This window comes from Thalassophryne amazonica, chromosome 13 (assembly GCF_902500255.1).
Source record: "Thalassophryne amazonica chromosome 13, fThaAma1.1, whole genome shotgun sequence".
Taxonomy (NCBI): Eukaryota; Metazoa; Chordata; class Actinopteri; order Batrachoidiformes; family Batrachoididae; genus Thalassophryne; species Thalassophryne amazonica.
The window spans coordinates 24,162,651-24,178,646 of NC_047115.1; the positions used below are offsets into that span (position 1 = coordinate 24,162,651).

A 15,996-nucleotide genomic window follows, 5' to 3' on the forward strand; every position below is an offset into this window, starting at 1 on the left:
ATGCACATGTTTCATAAACACATCAGCCTGCTCAGTCCAGTGCGCTCTGAGGCGTTCGCTGCCGACTTGTTGCAAATGTGATATGTGGGTTTACTTATTTCCATCTGAAGAGAGCCGCCGATGCACGCGCCTCACGGTGGAGTGTTGTGACATGTGATTCTGCATGTCACGATATGTGTTCTCCAGCTGTGACCTATGGGTAAACAGGGCTCAGCACCTGCTGCTTGCCGCTGACATACCCACCTATCTGGAACAACTCACAGCTCACAGAAAAAAAGTCTCACCCTCTGTCCCTTTGTCCTGTGATGTATTTATGTAAATATGCATTTATTTATTGTAGTAATTATTTATTTGACTACACTTCTCTGTTCTCTGTGTTTTAATTTAACATGTCGTGTGCACTCTGTCAGTTGCAGCTGACATGAGCGCTGGCCGGCGGTCAGCTGATATGCCCACTGTGTCCACAGTGCTATGAACAAAGCAATCACACACGAATGTGTTCACACCTTTCCCCGTTGTGGGATTGATATAAGCCTGGCTGGTATCTGCCTGGTAATGTAGTTCACACCGTGCCATGCACGCTGAGACGTGGCTGTGATTTTGTCTGTATGTAATTATCAGCATGTCATGAAAGCATGAGAGCCCGCCCACAGTTGCACTGTACACAGTGGTCAGCTGTTCCAACATGGACATGCCAGCCGTTCATATGCACACTGCACTGGACAACGATCGCAGTCCGGCCACCTCGGGGGGGGGACACACTCACAGGCCACCTCTGTTGCGGGGGGGGAGCACACCGCAAATTCACATGCCATTTATTGTGGTCAGTCCCGCGCCATTTGTGTAGTAACACACTCGTGGGGCACTTAGAAAAGGCGGGGCCATTCGCACTGCCAGCATGAAAATAGAGTGCAGGCAGACTATTTTTGAGCTGGATGTCAAAATGTCATGACGCAGCTATGCCATGTCATGACGTAACGTAATTTATATATGGGCTCAGTGTGTATTGCTGTTACCAACGAGCATAAAATCAGTAGTGATTAAGACGTACAGCATCTGGGGCAATGTGAATTCAAGTGAAATCAGTATTCCATTCAAGGAATCCCAGGACTCTCTCCAGAAACTTAGAATATGATGGTGCTGTACCTCTGGGGGTGTAAGGCGGAAGAATTTTGCTCATGTTTAAGATGTAGCAACTGTGACTGTGTGAAATCAACGTTCTGTTTAAGGGATCCTGTCATCTGTTTTAACCGGTCCACTCAATGGTTGTGCATAACGCAGTGGGACATCTACTATTAAATATTTAGCTTTAGTTGTTACAATATAGAAAGTATTTTAACTGTTAACGTGCAGTTTGCATCTTTTTCATGCACACAAATATTTCTAAATTTATACCCGCAGCCATTGACTTCCAAACCAATGATTTGAGACGTCTCACCACACATTCAGCCACATGTCACTTTGCAGTTTAGAGCTGAGGGTTTTCTCCATCTGCATAGTAAATGTGGACATTCATGGGCGACATTCTGAGATAGTTGCCTATGTGTCAGCATTTAATGGACGACTAACAGTTGACAAATGGTATTTGTGAACCAAGCGTAAAGGAAAATATAACCTGGCAGAAAATCCCTTTTCTGTTGCTTTCATTTATTTTTAGTTTTTCCTCTGATATGAGTTTCTGCAGATGTCGGTTTATGAATAACAGATTGTCAACCCAACCGACACATTTGTTGGATACAGAGCCATAAAAAATTACTATTTCCGTTTATTAGCAGAATTGTGCTGGATCCTCCAGTTGCTGATTTTTCTTCATATCTGTGTGTCCACTAGTTGATGGGTTGGAGAAATCTTCATCATTGGCCAGCTGTAACATGGTGGTGGACAGCGCTGCCAATACCCAGAACGCCCCTGGGTTGCGTCAGCAGCGAGGCAAGCTGTCATCACTAGGTAAACTCTTCAAACCCTGGAAATGGAGGAAGAAAAAGACGAGTGACAAGTTCCAGGACCTTTCCAAAGGTATGATGCATGCGTTTTAATGACATTAAGCTGACAATTTCCTTGTGACTTGAACTCCATCCATCCATCCATCTTCTACCACTTAGTCCAATTAAGGGTCGCGGGGGGCTGGAGCCTATCCCAGCAGTCATAGAGTGTGAGGCGGGGTACACCCAGGACAGGATGCTAGTCTGTTGCAGGGCCACAAATAGACAAACAAACACAGACACACCCACACACACACCTACGGACAATTTTAAAGATCCCAATCCACCTAACCCGCATGTCTTTGGATGTGGGAGGAAACTGGAGCACCCGGAGGAAACCCACGCAAACACGGGGAGAACATGCAAACTCCACACAGAAAGGCCACGGGAATCGAACCCACAACCTTCTCGCTGTGAGGCAACAGTGCTAACCACTAATCCACCGTGCATCCCTGACTTGAACTCGCCATCCTCAGTCACGTGTTTGTATAACGTCACGGTTTTGCCTTTTTGGAGCATTTCACATGAATAGAAGCAGTGTTTCCTCAAGCTTAAAAAAAAAAAGAAAAGACTGAGCTGTTTGTTTGTGCTGTTAAAAGATGCTGAATGTTTTTGGAGGGAATTAAAAAGCAGCAGACACACAAAAGGGATTGAAAATGATTTAACACTGTTTTTAAGACACTGGATTTGGATGTTTTTAAGGGTATTCATGAAATAAAGCACTGCTCGTCTGTGTTGTGGTTTTATGCGCACAGCAGTTAGGTTATAGATTTATAACACTGTGTGTTGTTGTGCTTGTACGTGCAGTGCCGGGTCTGGATACAAAAGGTAATTATTGCAGTGAGACAAGGCACTACAGTGGAATACATTTGGAGATTTCTGCCCTATTTTATTGCTATGACTGAAATCCGAGTGCTTCATGTGCCTTTCTGCCCTTTCATATAAAGATAAAGATCAACTTTATTTATCCCGAAGGAAATTATTTTGCCAGAGTATAGAAACAGTAAACAGTAGACAATGGTTAGTTAAATACACAAATACAGATATGCACTTTTTCTACTTTTTGTGTATATTACATCAGTCTTTACGGTGTACAGTAGTGTTCAGAATAATAGTAGTGCTATGTGACTAAAAAGATTAATCCAGGTTTTGAGTATATTTCTTATTGTTACATAGGAAACAAGGTACCTGTTGTGAAGGTGTCGTAGCACGGACCCACAACAGGGGGCGCAAATGAACGGACAATGACTAAACCAAAAGGTAACAATTTAATGTTGTGACGCTACACAACGAAAAGACACAGAAAATATGCACAGTCAATTAGCACCAGGTGACGTGTGGCAGGCTCGAAGATAGGAGACCCCCCCGACGAGAGAGAAGCCGTACTCCACATGGCTTCCACCACCAACGGTCTGAAGAACACCGGAGCCGCCAAGTCCCGAGTCCCCAGGTGGCCTCTGTTCCCGGCTGTCGACCCTGGCACTGCTGGCAGAAAGCAAAAACAGGATGTGTGAGTGTGAGTCCGCACACTCAGTAATACACAGTCCAACACTGATGGGAGGGAGCACCTCCACCTCCAATCATACACTCAAGCAGCTCCTGTCAGTCACTTATCTGGAGGGAGTGGGAGGCGAAGACGTCGCGGTTCCCACAACACGCCACTCCGACAAAACTGTCCCACTGGAATAAACGGCTGCAAACAGAGATCAAAACGTGGATTAATCCAAATACTGCAGAGAAGGATTACCTCAGGAATGGTAGTCGATTTCTCGGCGAGGAGGTGGAGTTGCAGTCCGGCTTTTATGGTGGTGGTGATGATGATGAACGAGTGACAGCTGGGGCAGGGGATGAATGACAGCTGTCACTTCTTCTAGGTCTGGCGCCCTCTCGTGCTTGGAGCCCGCACTCCAAGCAGGGCGCCCTCTGGTGGTGGTGGGCCAGCAGTACCTCCTCTTCAGCGGCCCACACAACAGGACCCCCCCCTCAACGGGCGCCTCCTGGCGTCCGACCAGGCTTGTCCGGATGTCTTGCGTAGAAATCGGCCAGGAGAGCCGGGTCCAGGATGAAGCTCCTCTTCACCCAGGAGCGTTCCTCAGGTCCATACCCCTTCCAGTCCACCAGATATTGGAAACCCCGGCCCTTACGACGGACGTCCAGGAGCCTGCGCACTGTCCAAGCAGGCTCCCCGTCGATGAGCCGGGCAGGAGGCGGCGGTGGTCCCGGAGTACAGAGGGGCGAGGTGTGGTGTGGCTTGAGACGGGAAACATGAAAGACGGGGTGAATCCGCAGTGAAGCCGGGAGTCGAAGCTTCACTGCGGCCGGGTTGATGATCTTGAGGATCTTAAATGGTCCGATGAATCTGTCTTTCAATTTAGGGGAGGCGACAGACAGAGGGATGTCCTTGGTCGAAAGCCACACCTCCTGCCCAGGCTGGTATGTGGGGGCCGGGGAACGCCGGCGGTCCGCATGGGCCTTAGCCCTCATCCGGGCCTTTACCAATGCAGAGCGGGCGGCCCGCCACACCCGGCGGCACCTCCTGAGGTGGGCCTGGACCGAGGGCACACCGACCTCTCCCTCCACCAACGGGAACAACGGGGGCTGGTACCCCAAACATGCCTCAAAAGGGGAGAGGCCGGTAGCAGACGAAACTTGGCTGTTGTGGGCATACTCGATCCAGGCCAGATGGTGACTCCAGGCCGCTGGATGCGCGGAGGTGACACATCGGAGGGCTTGCTCTAACTCCTGATTAGCCCGCTCTGCCTGGCCGTTGGTCTGGGGGTGGTACCCGGACGAGAGACTTACGGTGGCCCCCAGCTCCTTACAGAAACTCTTCCACACCTGTGAAGAGAACTGGGGGCCCCGATCCGAGACGATGTCCGACGGTATCCCATGCAGCCGCATGACGTGGTGGACCAGGAGGTCTGCTGTCTCCTGGGCCGTCGGGAGCTTCGGGAGGGCCACGAAGTGGGCCGCCTTGGAGAACCGGTCCACTATCGTGAGAATCACGGTGTTGCCCTGGGACGGCGGGAGGCCCGTGACGAAGTCCAGGCTGATGTGAGACCAGGGGCGATGAGGCACTGGCAGGGGATGGAGGAGTCCCGTCGTCCTCCGGTGGTCCGCCTTACCCCTGGCGCAGATGGTACAGGCCTGGACGTAGTCCCGGACGTCGGTTTCCAGGGACGCCCACCAGAAGCGCTGCTGGACTACTGCCACGGTCCTGCATACTCCGGGATGACAGGACAGCTTGGACCCGTGACAGAAGTCCAAGATGGCAGCTCTTGCCTCTGGTGGGACGTAGAGTCTGTTCTTGGGGCCGGTCCCCGGGTCCGGGCTTCTTGTCAGGGCCTCCCGGACGGTCTTCTCCACGTCCCAGGTGAGGGTGGCCACGACAGTGGACTCGGGGATGATGGTCTTGGTGGGGTTCGACAACTCCGCTTTGGCTTCTTCTTCATGCACCCGGGACAATGCATCTGGTTTTTGGTTCTTGGTCCCGGGGCGGTACGTGATCTGGAAGTCAAAGCGCCCGAAGAACAGAGACCAGCGGGCTTGCCTGGGGTTCAGCCGCTTGGCGGTCCGGATGTACTCCAGGTTCCGATGGTCCGTGAAAACCGTGAAGGGCAACGACGCCCCCTCCAGCAGGTGTCTCCACTCTTCAAGAGCCTCCTTCACCGCGAGGAGTTCCCGATTGCCGACGTCATAGTTCCGTTCAGCTGGGGTCAACCTGCGGGAAAAAAAGGCACAAGGATGGAGAACCTTATCAGCCTCCACGCTCTGGGACAGCACGGCTCCTATCCCTGAGTCAGAGGCGTCCACTTCAACTACGTACTGGCGATCAGGATCAGGCTGCACCAGAACTGGTGCAGTCGAGAACCGGCGTTTCAACTCCTGGAACGCGGCTTCGCACCGATCCGACCAGGTGAAGGGGACTTTGGTGGAGGTCAGGGCAGTCAGGGGGCTAACTACCTGACTGTAACCTTTGATGAACCTCCTATAGAAATTTGCAAAGCCGAGGAACTGCTGTAGTTTCCTACGGCTTATCGGTTGGGGCCAATCTCTCACCGCCGCAACCTTGGCCGGATCAGGGACGACGGAGTTGGAGGAGATTATGAACCCCAAGAAGGACAAAGAAGTGCGGTGGAACTCGCACTTCTCGCCCTTCACAAACAGCCGATTCTCCAACAACCGCTGTAGGACCTGACGTACATGCTGGACATGGGTCTCAGGGTCCGGGGAGAAGATGAGTATATCGTCCAGATATACGAAGACGAACCGATGCAGGAAGTCCCGCAAGACGTCGTTTACCAAAGCTTGGAACGTCGCGGGGGCGTTGGTGAGGCCGAACGGCATGACCAGGTACTCAAAGTGACCTAACGGGGTGTTAAACGCCGTCTTCCATTCGTCTCCCTCCCGGATCCGAACCAGGTGGTACGCGTTTCTAAGATCCAATTTAGTGAAAATTTGGGCTCCATGCAGGGGCGTAAACACAGAATCCAACAGGGGCAACGGGTATCGGTTGCGAACCGTGATCTCGTTCAGCCCTCTGTAATCAATGCATGGATGGAGTCCGCCGTCTTTCTTGCCCACAAAAAAGAAACCAGCACCCATCGGGGAGGTGGAGTTTTGGATCAGCCCGGCAGCTAAGGAGTCCCGGATGTAGGTCTCCATTGATTCGCGTTCCGGACGTGAGAGGTTGTACAGCCTGCTGGACGGGTACTCAGCGCCCGGGACCAAATCGATGGCACAATCATACGGTCGGTGCGGGGGAAGAGTGAGCGCCAGATCTTTGCTGAAAACGTCAGCAAGATCATGGTACTCCTTTGGCACCACCAATAGATTGGGGGGGACTTTGACCTCCTCATTAGCCGTAGTGCCGGGAGGAACCGAGGATCCTAGGCACTCCCGGTGGCAGGTTTCGCTCCACTGCGTCACAACCCCAGACGGCCAATCAATCCGGGGATTGTGCTTCACCATCCATGGAAAGCCCAAAATCACTCGGGAAGTAGATGGTGTGACGTGGAACACTATCTCCTCCCTGTGATTCCCAGACACAACCAAAGTCATTGGTTGAGTCTGATGTGTGATTAATGGAAGCAGGGTGCCGTCTAGTGCTCGCACCTGCAATGGTGCCGGCAGAGCCACCAGGGGGAGCCCTACTTCCTTTGCCCATCTGCTGTCCAGCAGATTCCCTTCCGACCCTGTGTCTAATAGTGCTGGGGCATGAAGGGTTAAATCCCCACTCAGGATTGTTACTGGGATTCGTGCAGATTTGCGGGGTTTTCCCGCGTGCGTATTATGGCCCACCCTTAGCCCAGTTTCTAAGGACGGGCGTTGTAGTTTGACCGTTTAGGGCAGTCCCTCTGCATGTGCTCACATGAGCCGCAGATAAAACACTCCCCGCGGGCCAGTCTCCTTTGTCTGATGTTTGTTTTTACTTTGGCCCTGCTCGTGTCCATAGCCTCCTCAGCAGGGGGAGCTGTAGCCACACGGAGCTCTCTGGCAGTGAAGCGTGGGGACGACGTCACTTTGTCGGAACCGGAAGGAGGAGGGACGGCTCGTGCCCGGTCACGCCCCCCGGCCTGCTCCTGACGATGCTCGTTTAAGCGGTTGTCTAAGCGTATAACTAAATCAATAAGCCCGTCAAAATCCCGCGGTTCCTCCTTAGCCAGTAGGTGCTCCTTGAGGACCGGTGACAGTCCATTTACAAAGGCGGCGCGGAGCGCAACGTTATTCCAGCCGGACCTCGCTGCCGCGATGCGGAAGTCGACTGCATACTCGGCTGCGCTACGGCGCCCCTGTCTCATCGACAGCAGCACGTTCGAAGCGGTCTCGCCTCTGTTGGGATGATCAAACACTTGTTTGAACTCCCGTACAAACCCAGTATAAGACGTTAGGAGCCGTGAATTCTGCTCCCAAAGCGCCGTAGCCCATGCGCGTGCCTCTCCTCGAAGCAAATTGATCACATAAGCCACCCGGCTAGCGTCTGATGCGTACATGACAGGGCGCTGTGAAAAGATGAGCGAACACTGCATGAGGAAGTCCGCGCACGTCTCGACACAGCCCCCGTACGGTTCCGGAGGGCTTATGTATGCTTCAGGGGACGGTGGGGGGGTTCGTTGAACGACCAGTGGAACGTCTGATACAGGCCCAGGACCAGCCAGAGGAGCGGCTGCAGCAGCGCCCTGCTCGTGCGCTTCCACCCTGGCGGTGAGAGCCTCCACCCTCCGATTAAGGAGGACATTCTGCTCGGTCACTAAGTCTAACCGAGCCGTGAAGGCGGTTAAGATCTGCTGCAGCTCACTCAACACGCCTCCTGCTGACGCCTGTGCTCCTGGTTCTTCCATTGGCCGTTCAAGCTCGGGTTGACGCCCCTCAGAGTCCATGACGATGGCCGAGAAATCCTGTTGTGAAGGTGTCGTAGCACGGACCCACAACAGGGGGCGCAAATGAACGGACAATGACTAAACCAAAAGGTAACAATTTAATGTTGTGACGCTACACAACGAAAAGACACAGAAAATATGCACAGTCAATTAGCACCACATGACGTGTGGCAGGCTCGAAGATAGGAGACCCCCCCGACGAGAGAGAAGCCGTACTCCACACGGCTTCCACCACCAACGGTCTGAAGAACACCGGAGCCGCCAAGTCCCGAGTCCCCAGGTGGCCTCTGTTCCCGGCTGTCGACCCTGGCACTGCTGGCAGAAAGCAAAAACAGGATGTGTGAGTGTGAGTCCGCACACTCAGTAATACACAGTCCAACACTGATGGGAGGGAGCACCTCCACCTCCAATCATACACTCAAGCAGCTCCTGTCAGTCACTTATCTGGAGGGAGTGGGAGGCGAAGACGTCGCGGTTCCCACAACACGCCACTCCGACAAAACTGTCCCACAGGAATAAACGGCTGCAAACAGAGATCATAACGTGGATTAATCCAAATACTGCAGAGAAGGATTACCTCAGGAATGGTAGTCGATTTCTCGGCGAGGAGGTGGAGTTGCAGTCCGGCTTTTATGGTGGTGATGATGATGAACGAGTGACAGCTGGGGCAGGGGATGAATGACAGCTGTCACTTCTTCTAGGTCTGGCGCCCTCTCGTGCTTGGAGCCCGCACTCCAAGCAGGGCGCCCTCTGGTGGTGGTGGGCCAGCAGTACCTCCTCTTCAGCGGCCCACACAACAGTACCAGTAGATTCAGTAGATTCTCACAAATCCAACAAGACCAAGCATTCATGATATGCACACTCTTAAGGCTATGAAATTGGTCTATTAGTAAAAAAACTAAAAAAGGGGGGGTGTTCACAATAATAGTAGTGTGGCATTCAGTCAGTGAGTTCGTCAGTTTTGTGGAACAAACAGGTGTGAATCAGGTGTCCCCTATTTAAGGATGAAGCCAGCACCTGTTGAACATGCTTTTCTCTTTGAAAGCCTGAGGAAAATGGGACGTTCAATACATTGTTCAGAAGAACAGCATAGTTTGATTAAAAAGTTGATTGGAGAGGGGAAAACGTATACACAGGTGCAAAAAATTATAGGCTGTTCATCTACAATGATCTCCAATGCTTTAAAATGGACAAAAAACCCAGAGACGCGTGGAAGAAAATGGAAAACAACCATCAAAATGGATAGAAGAATAACCAGAATTGCAAAGGCTCACCCATTGATCAGCTCCAGGATGATCAAAGACAGTCTGGAGTTACCTGTAAGTGCTGTGACAGTTAGAAGACGCCTGTGTGAAGCTGATTTATTTGCAAGAATCCCCCGCAATGTCCCTCTGTTAAATAAAAGACATGTGCAGAAGAGGTTACAATTTGCCAAAGAACACATCAACTAGCCTAAAGAGAAATGGAGGAATATTTTGTGGACTGATGAGAGTAAAACTGTTCTTTTTGGGTCCAAGGGCCGCAGACAGTTTGTGAGACGACCCCCAAACTCTGAATTCAAACCACAGTTCACAGTGAAGACAGTGAAGCATGGTGGTGCAAACATCATGATATGGGCATGTTTCTCCTATTATGGTGTTGGGCCTATATATTGCATACCAGGTATCATGGATCAGTTTGGATATGTCAAAATACTTGAAGAGGTCATGTTGCCTTATGTTGAAGAGGACATGCCCTTGAAATGGGTGTTTCAACAAGACAACGACCCCAAGCACACTAGTAAACGAGCAAAATCTTCCAAACCAACAAAATTAATGCCTCGCAGATGTGAAGAAATCATGAAAAACTGTGGTTATACAACTAAATACTAGTTTAGTGATTCACAGGATTGCTAAAAAAGCAGTTTGAACATAATAGTTTTGAGTTTGTAGCGTCAGCAGAAGATGCTACTATTATTGTGAACACCCCCTTTTCTACTTTTTTTTTTTACTAATAGGCCAATTTCATAGCCTTAAGAGTGTGCATATCATGAATGCTTGGTCTTGTATTTGTGAGAATCTACTGAATCTACTGGTACCTTGTTTCCCATGTAACAATAAGAAATATACTCAAAACCTGGATTAATCTTTTTAGTCACATAGCACTACTATTATTCTGAACACTACTGTATATACCTAGGCTTTGGAAAACCCTAGGCTTGTACACTGGGAAATGCAGTAACTGAACAGACGGAAGAACAGAAAGGCAGATGGACAGATTATTAGCCCATCCCTTCATTTGTTTAGTGCAATAACTCAAAACCAATAAATGCTAGCATATTATAGCTTATCAAGCTAAAAGGGGATATATTTGGCCTCATTTAAACTTTGTGAACATCGACATACCAGATCAATAAGAGCAGTCCAAGATTTCTGATATCCGCCAACGGTTGACAAGGACTCAGAGTTAAAGATATGTGATTCACATCGTGGCCCGGATTGTAAATGAACTCCTGATCCATAATCTGGATCCGGATCACCTCCAAAATTCAGTGGAGTCTTCCATGTCCTAATATCTATCTGTGGTGAAAATTTCATCAAGTCCGTGTAGTAGTTTTGACGTAATCCTGCTAACAGACAGACAGACAGACAGACAGACAAATAAATAAACGATGATTTTATTACGTCCTTGGTGGACGTAATTAAAAAAAGTAGTTTTGATTTGCCTGTAAAATATAGCATGTGTGGTTTCTGCCATGAGCTAACTGTGTCATTTCTCTTGATAGTGTTTTTGGGAGGTTTCACTTTGGGTTTCATGAAAATTCAGTAAGGTATATCTTCTATTATACATTCCAAATCTAAGGTGGAACTCTACTAGGGTATACTAAGGTACTCCTAAATATTTTTTTAAAAAGGGAAAAAAAGAAGAAGAAAGAAGAAGGGACAGAGCCGCCTAGGTGCCTGGTCTTGAGAACCAGGGATGGTAGGTTTAAAAGCTTTTTTATCCCATGGGAACTCTCTCTACTCACCCAAGCGGCTCAAGAATATGGACAGCACATACATAAAGTGACATTTACACAAACAGGGCAGTAAACAACGTATACAAGAAATATAATAACTACATAATATTATAGGAATTAGTACCTGAAACCTAAATGTTCCTACAGAAAAAGATTGAAATAGACATCTACCTAGTCTGTAGAATTGTTGTAAAATATAGTTATGGCTAGTAGGCTAAGATATAAATCTGGTTATGTCTGGTTATGTCATGACTGGCTTTTCATGTCTGTCATCTGTCTTTGTGCTTTCTGATGTTTTGTCATTGTTTTTTCTGCCTGAGTTCTACTTTAGTTATATATTGTGTGGATTCCTTGGATGCGTCCTTCGGGTTTTTCCTTGTGAATGTTGTTTTTCTTGAGTGTCTCTTGGTGTGCACTCTTTTTTTTGTCTCTGGCTTGTACACATCTGGGTTTTATTAAAAGTCACAACTTGCCCTGAGGTCTGTGGATAACTGCCTTGTCATTCCATCGTTGTGAGTGTTGTTGTAGTTTGTTCAGAGTTTTTATTTGATTTCTGCCTTTTTCTAAGTATACTTTGTTCCTGCCTTTTTGGGTTTTTTTTTTGGTTGGTCTGTGTCACTCTCAGGTTTGTCACTGATCCCAACACTGACATATTGAGCCTCTATACCACCAAGACTCCTGCCCTGCCTCTCTGTTTTGCAACAACTGGGTACTCATGTTCCCAGACTAAATTGTTGGACATTTGGGAGAACAAAGCACCTTTGAGAAGTTGTGTGTAGGCCCACTGGTGTGGATATACTCTAGCACTTGTCACTCTTGCCCCAGTTAAGGCTAAATATTAGTAACTGGTCAGATGAGGGTCACAAGCCTTGTAAGACGGCTCAGCAAGAAGATGGGAAACTTTAGTGTGGGCTCATTACCTCTGGCAACCAACCATTCTCGAGGAAGGAAGGAATTAGGGGTCCACTGATCCAATATCTTGGATTGGAATTGATCCAATATTGGTAAAATTTACTGGATTGAAAATCAGAAACTTAAAAAACAAAGGATCTGACCCAAGTCTTCTATTCTACATGTGTTTTCCTTTAGGTGAGTAGAATATTCATTTCACAGCTTGAGTTGATGCTTTGTTAGATGGCTAGATTGGCAAAGTGCATCCAGACAAATGTTGTGCATCCAGACATTAGTTGTTTTAAGAAAAGGGCAGGACGAACTGGTATCCACAGATACTGACTACTTCTGTATCAGCATCATATTGGACACGAAAAAGTGGAATAGAGCTTTTCCTACTTGAGTTCCATGTTCCAAAAACATTGTTTCAGAGACCACAGCATATTCGACCTTGTGTCCTTCCTGGGATAAAGAGGAATAGTGGATCGATGATGGATTAGTTGCAGGGCTGGTCTCAGTAAGAGGGATAGGGAGAAATGTAGGGTTTTTATGAAGGGGTTTTGTAGGAATTTAAACAAGAAATGAGTAATAAGTGAGTGACAGCACTCATTTTTGTACACAAATGTCCAAAATCAGACAAGTTAACCATTATTTTTGCATTGTTTCATGGAGGTTGTGTTCTAAAACTCAAATAACCCATTCACTTGCCCACACAACCCTACTGAAATTATTTTTGTTTGAGTTTCATCAAAGCAGACACTTCTTCCTTCTTACTCTGTCTCTCGCAACATGTGTGTAGTTTTGGAGTTTCATGTACGAGCTTGAAATGAGCTTGTTTGCCAGTTGTTGGGTTCTTTGTTCCATTTCCCAAAACTAATTCTGGTGTCCACGAAGGCTACCGCTACTTCCTTTTTACAATAGGTTGCAGAAATACAATTTCCCATAAAGAGTAATAGTTTGATGTTAATCTGGACCTTATTTGTCTTTTAGTTCTTGAGAGAAAAATTTCAACAAGACAGACAAGGGAGGAGCTCATCAGGAAAGGAGTCCTCATCCCTGACCAAGGTTGGTCCATTTATTGTGTTTCTTCACTCGTGAAGACACACAGGTTTTTACCTGTGTGTGTGTGTGGACGTGTGAGCATAGAACACAACTGTTGAGCTTTGTTTCCATATTCTAAAATCTCAGAACATCTCAGTGACCTTTAGGATTTCTGCAACATCCGATACCCTCTGAATTTGTACCTTCAAATCCACAGTTACATCAGCAACATTGATTTATGTGTAAGAGCAGCGAGAGTCATCAGAGTGCAGCCGCGACCGAGAGGAGAAGCAGTATATGAAACACACGACACACGTGTCAGGCTCAGTCACCCAGCTACTCAAGGACTTTCAGTCGAGCTGCAACAATGAATCAACTCATTGATTAATTGACTAATAAATTAATTGACATCTGGTTTCATCATCTATTTAAATATTTTGTGTCTAATTTCAGCTACTTAAATGTAAATACTTTCTGGTTGAGTTTACTAGTTTCTTTACTTCTCTCTGGCAGTAAACTGAATATCTTTGGGTGGTGGAGGAAACAGGACATTTGGAGGCACCATCTTGGCCACTGAAAAACACTGATCAACATTTTTCACCATTTTCTGCTCATTTTTTTCTTGCATGGACTTTGACAACTGATTTATGGTCACTTTGGGGTGCTGAATCTGAATCTGAGCTCAGATGTCCTCACGTCACATTTTTGTACAATCTGCATGTTCTGTATTCATGGTTTATGTAAAAGTTGCTCATTTACTCATGAGTTTAATGCCACTAATTGTGCACAAAAGCAGCTTCAAAAGCATAGTTTTTAAACCAGGTTCGTGAAATGTGAACAAGAGCCGTAATATCATTTATGGCCCCGATGAGGTGTGCGAGACGGCAGCTTTTGCTTCAGTGCTTGATATGAGAAATATGTTTACATAACTCAAAAAATGTGATGTGATTGGTAACAAACTAACACCAGATTTGGATTCAGCACCCCCCAAATTACTCAAAATCCATCGAAAAACTCCATGCTCCAAAACAAATCGTGTTGCCCAGTGTTATTTATTGACCTAACAACTAATTGGTTGAGAAAATATCGACCAATTATGAAAGTAATTGTTAGGGATGGGTATTGATAAGATTTTATTGATATCGATGCCATTATCGATTCTGCTTATCGATACGATTCCTTATCGATTCCCTTATCGATACCTCTTGTGAATTTTGTACTAAAAGTAGGCGTTACAGGTTTTCTATGTATTTCATTAAGTCTTAAAGTAAATAAATATGAAATTGGTCACTGTATCCTTGATCTCTGGACATAAATAAAAATAAACAAAACGGTGTTTCGCTTTGAAGTTATTAATTCAGACTGGACTCTATCGTTCTAACTTGACTCAGAGAGCCGCGCAACGTTTGGAGATGTGTGAACAGAACGGAGGACGATTCTCGTTTCTTTCTCGCAACAAGACAGGAGTCCCAGTTAGTAACTTTAATCCGCACAAAAGTGACTCACAATTGACATATAAATGTATTATATTTTATGGATTTGCAATGAGGAGGATGAAAGTGGTGAAAAACAAAAAAAGCTGAAACCCAAAATTACCCCCCAACACCACCTGCACGAAAATGTTTCAGTTCTAGAAGCTCTGAAATGCAATCTGGGACTATTCCAGACAATAAACTGGAGTGAGTGCAGCATCCATTTAGGTGAGAAAAAAAAACAACTTTCCTTATTCAGATTCATTCCAGAGGTATTCTACTCTTACTAGGATGCAGCAGTTTTCTAGCTTGGCAGATAGTTCTGGAGGAAATCACTGAAGAAATTGACACATTGAAAATATGGTTTGACAGAAACAAACTGTCATTAAACTTAAATAAGACAGGGATGAAATGGAGGTGTAAGAGTCACTAGGTGTTCACAGGAAACACTTATTTATTTCTGTATGTATTTATTTATTTATGTTATTGTTATTATAGTTGCTTTTATATTTTCTATTGTGTTTCTATTCAGGTTCTTTTTGTCTCTTTCTCTAAAATTGTATATAATAAGTATATATTGTATATAATAATCATTAGATTATTAATATATAAACAAAAATAAATTTAAGAAATATTACAATTTGAAAACAAATGCACCCGAACGTGATGACAGCTGCAACTGCTTAATGCTAACTTTTAACATTGAAAATGCCATAGACACGCTAACATGTTAGCATCGCTCCCGTTTTTAAGTTATAAAATACATCTATCAACTGTTTCAGAAGACCATAACAAGTCGGTTTAACATAGAAAAGGTAAATAATATTCACAGACGTATGCTCTTTAGGGTTTTAGCGGGGGAAAATTAAGCGAAAGAAAGAAAGAATAAATGAAGCAATAGATCGAAGCATTGCTTCAATCTGCGAACCACTGCTTCGATTGGTTCAAGGTTCAAAGCAAAGCCGCGCTGCAGAAAAGTTGATTATGGACCCGCTGCAGGGTCTGTAATCAATGTAGAGAAATTATCATTTTCCTGACAAACACCCCCCAAAACAACGGCCACTCTGATGGACCGATAACAGAATTGTTAAGCACAAAGCTTATTGATGTCGGTGGATCGAATAATTTCTTAACGATACCCAAAAGGAACCGGTTCTCGATACCCATCCCTAGTAATTGTTAGTTGGTAGACTGAGACAATGGCGATTAAGTGCCTTGTTCAACAACACAAA

General features: G+C 46.5%; 1 protein-coding gene across 4 annotated transcripts in view; it reads left to right on the plus strand.

Moving 5' to 3' along the window:
* The window catches only part of phactr2 (phosphatase and actin regulator 2), a 118,564-nt gene that overhangs the window by 73,452 nt on the left and 29,116 nt on the right, over positions 1–15,996 (plus strand). For all 4 annotated transcript variants that reach the window (XM_034184571.1, XM_034184570.1, XM_034184569.1 and 1 more), the window contains exons 2-3: positions 1,831–2,016; positions 13,242–13,316. In XM_034184571.1, the coding sequence (XP_034040462.1) occupies positions 1,831–2,016; positions 13,242–13,316 (261 nt within the window). The remainder of the gene's footprint in view (positions 1–1,830; positions 2,017–13,241; positions 13,317–15,996) is intronic.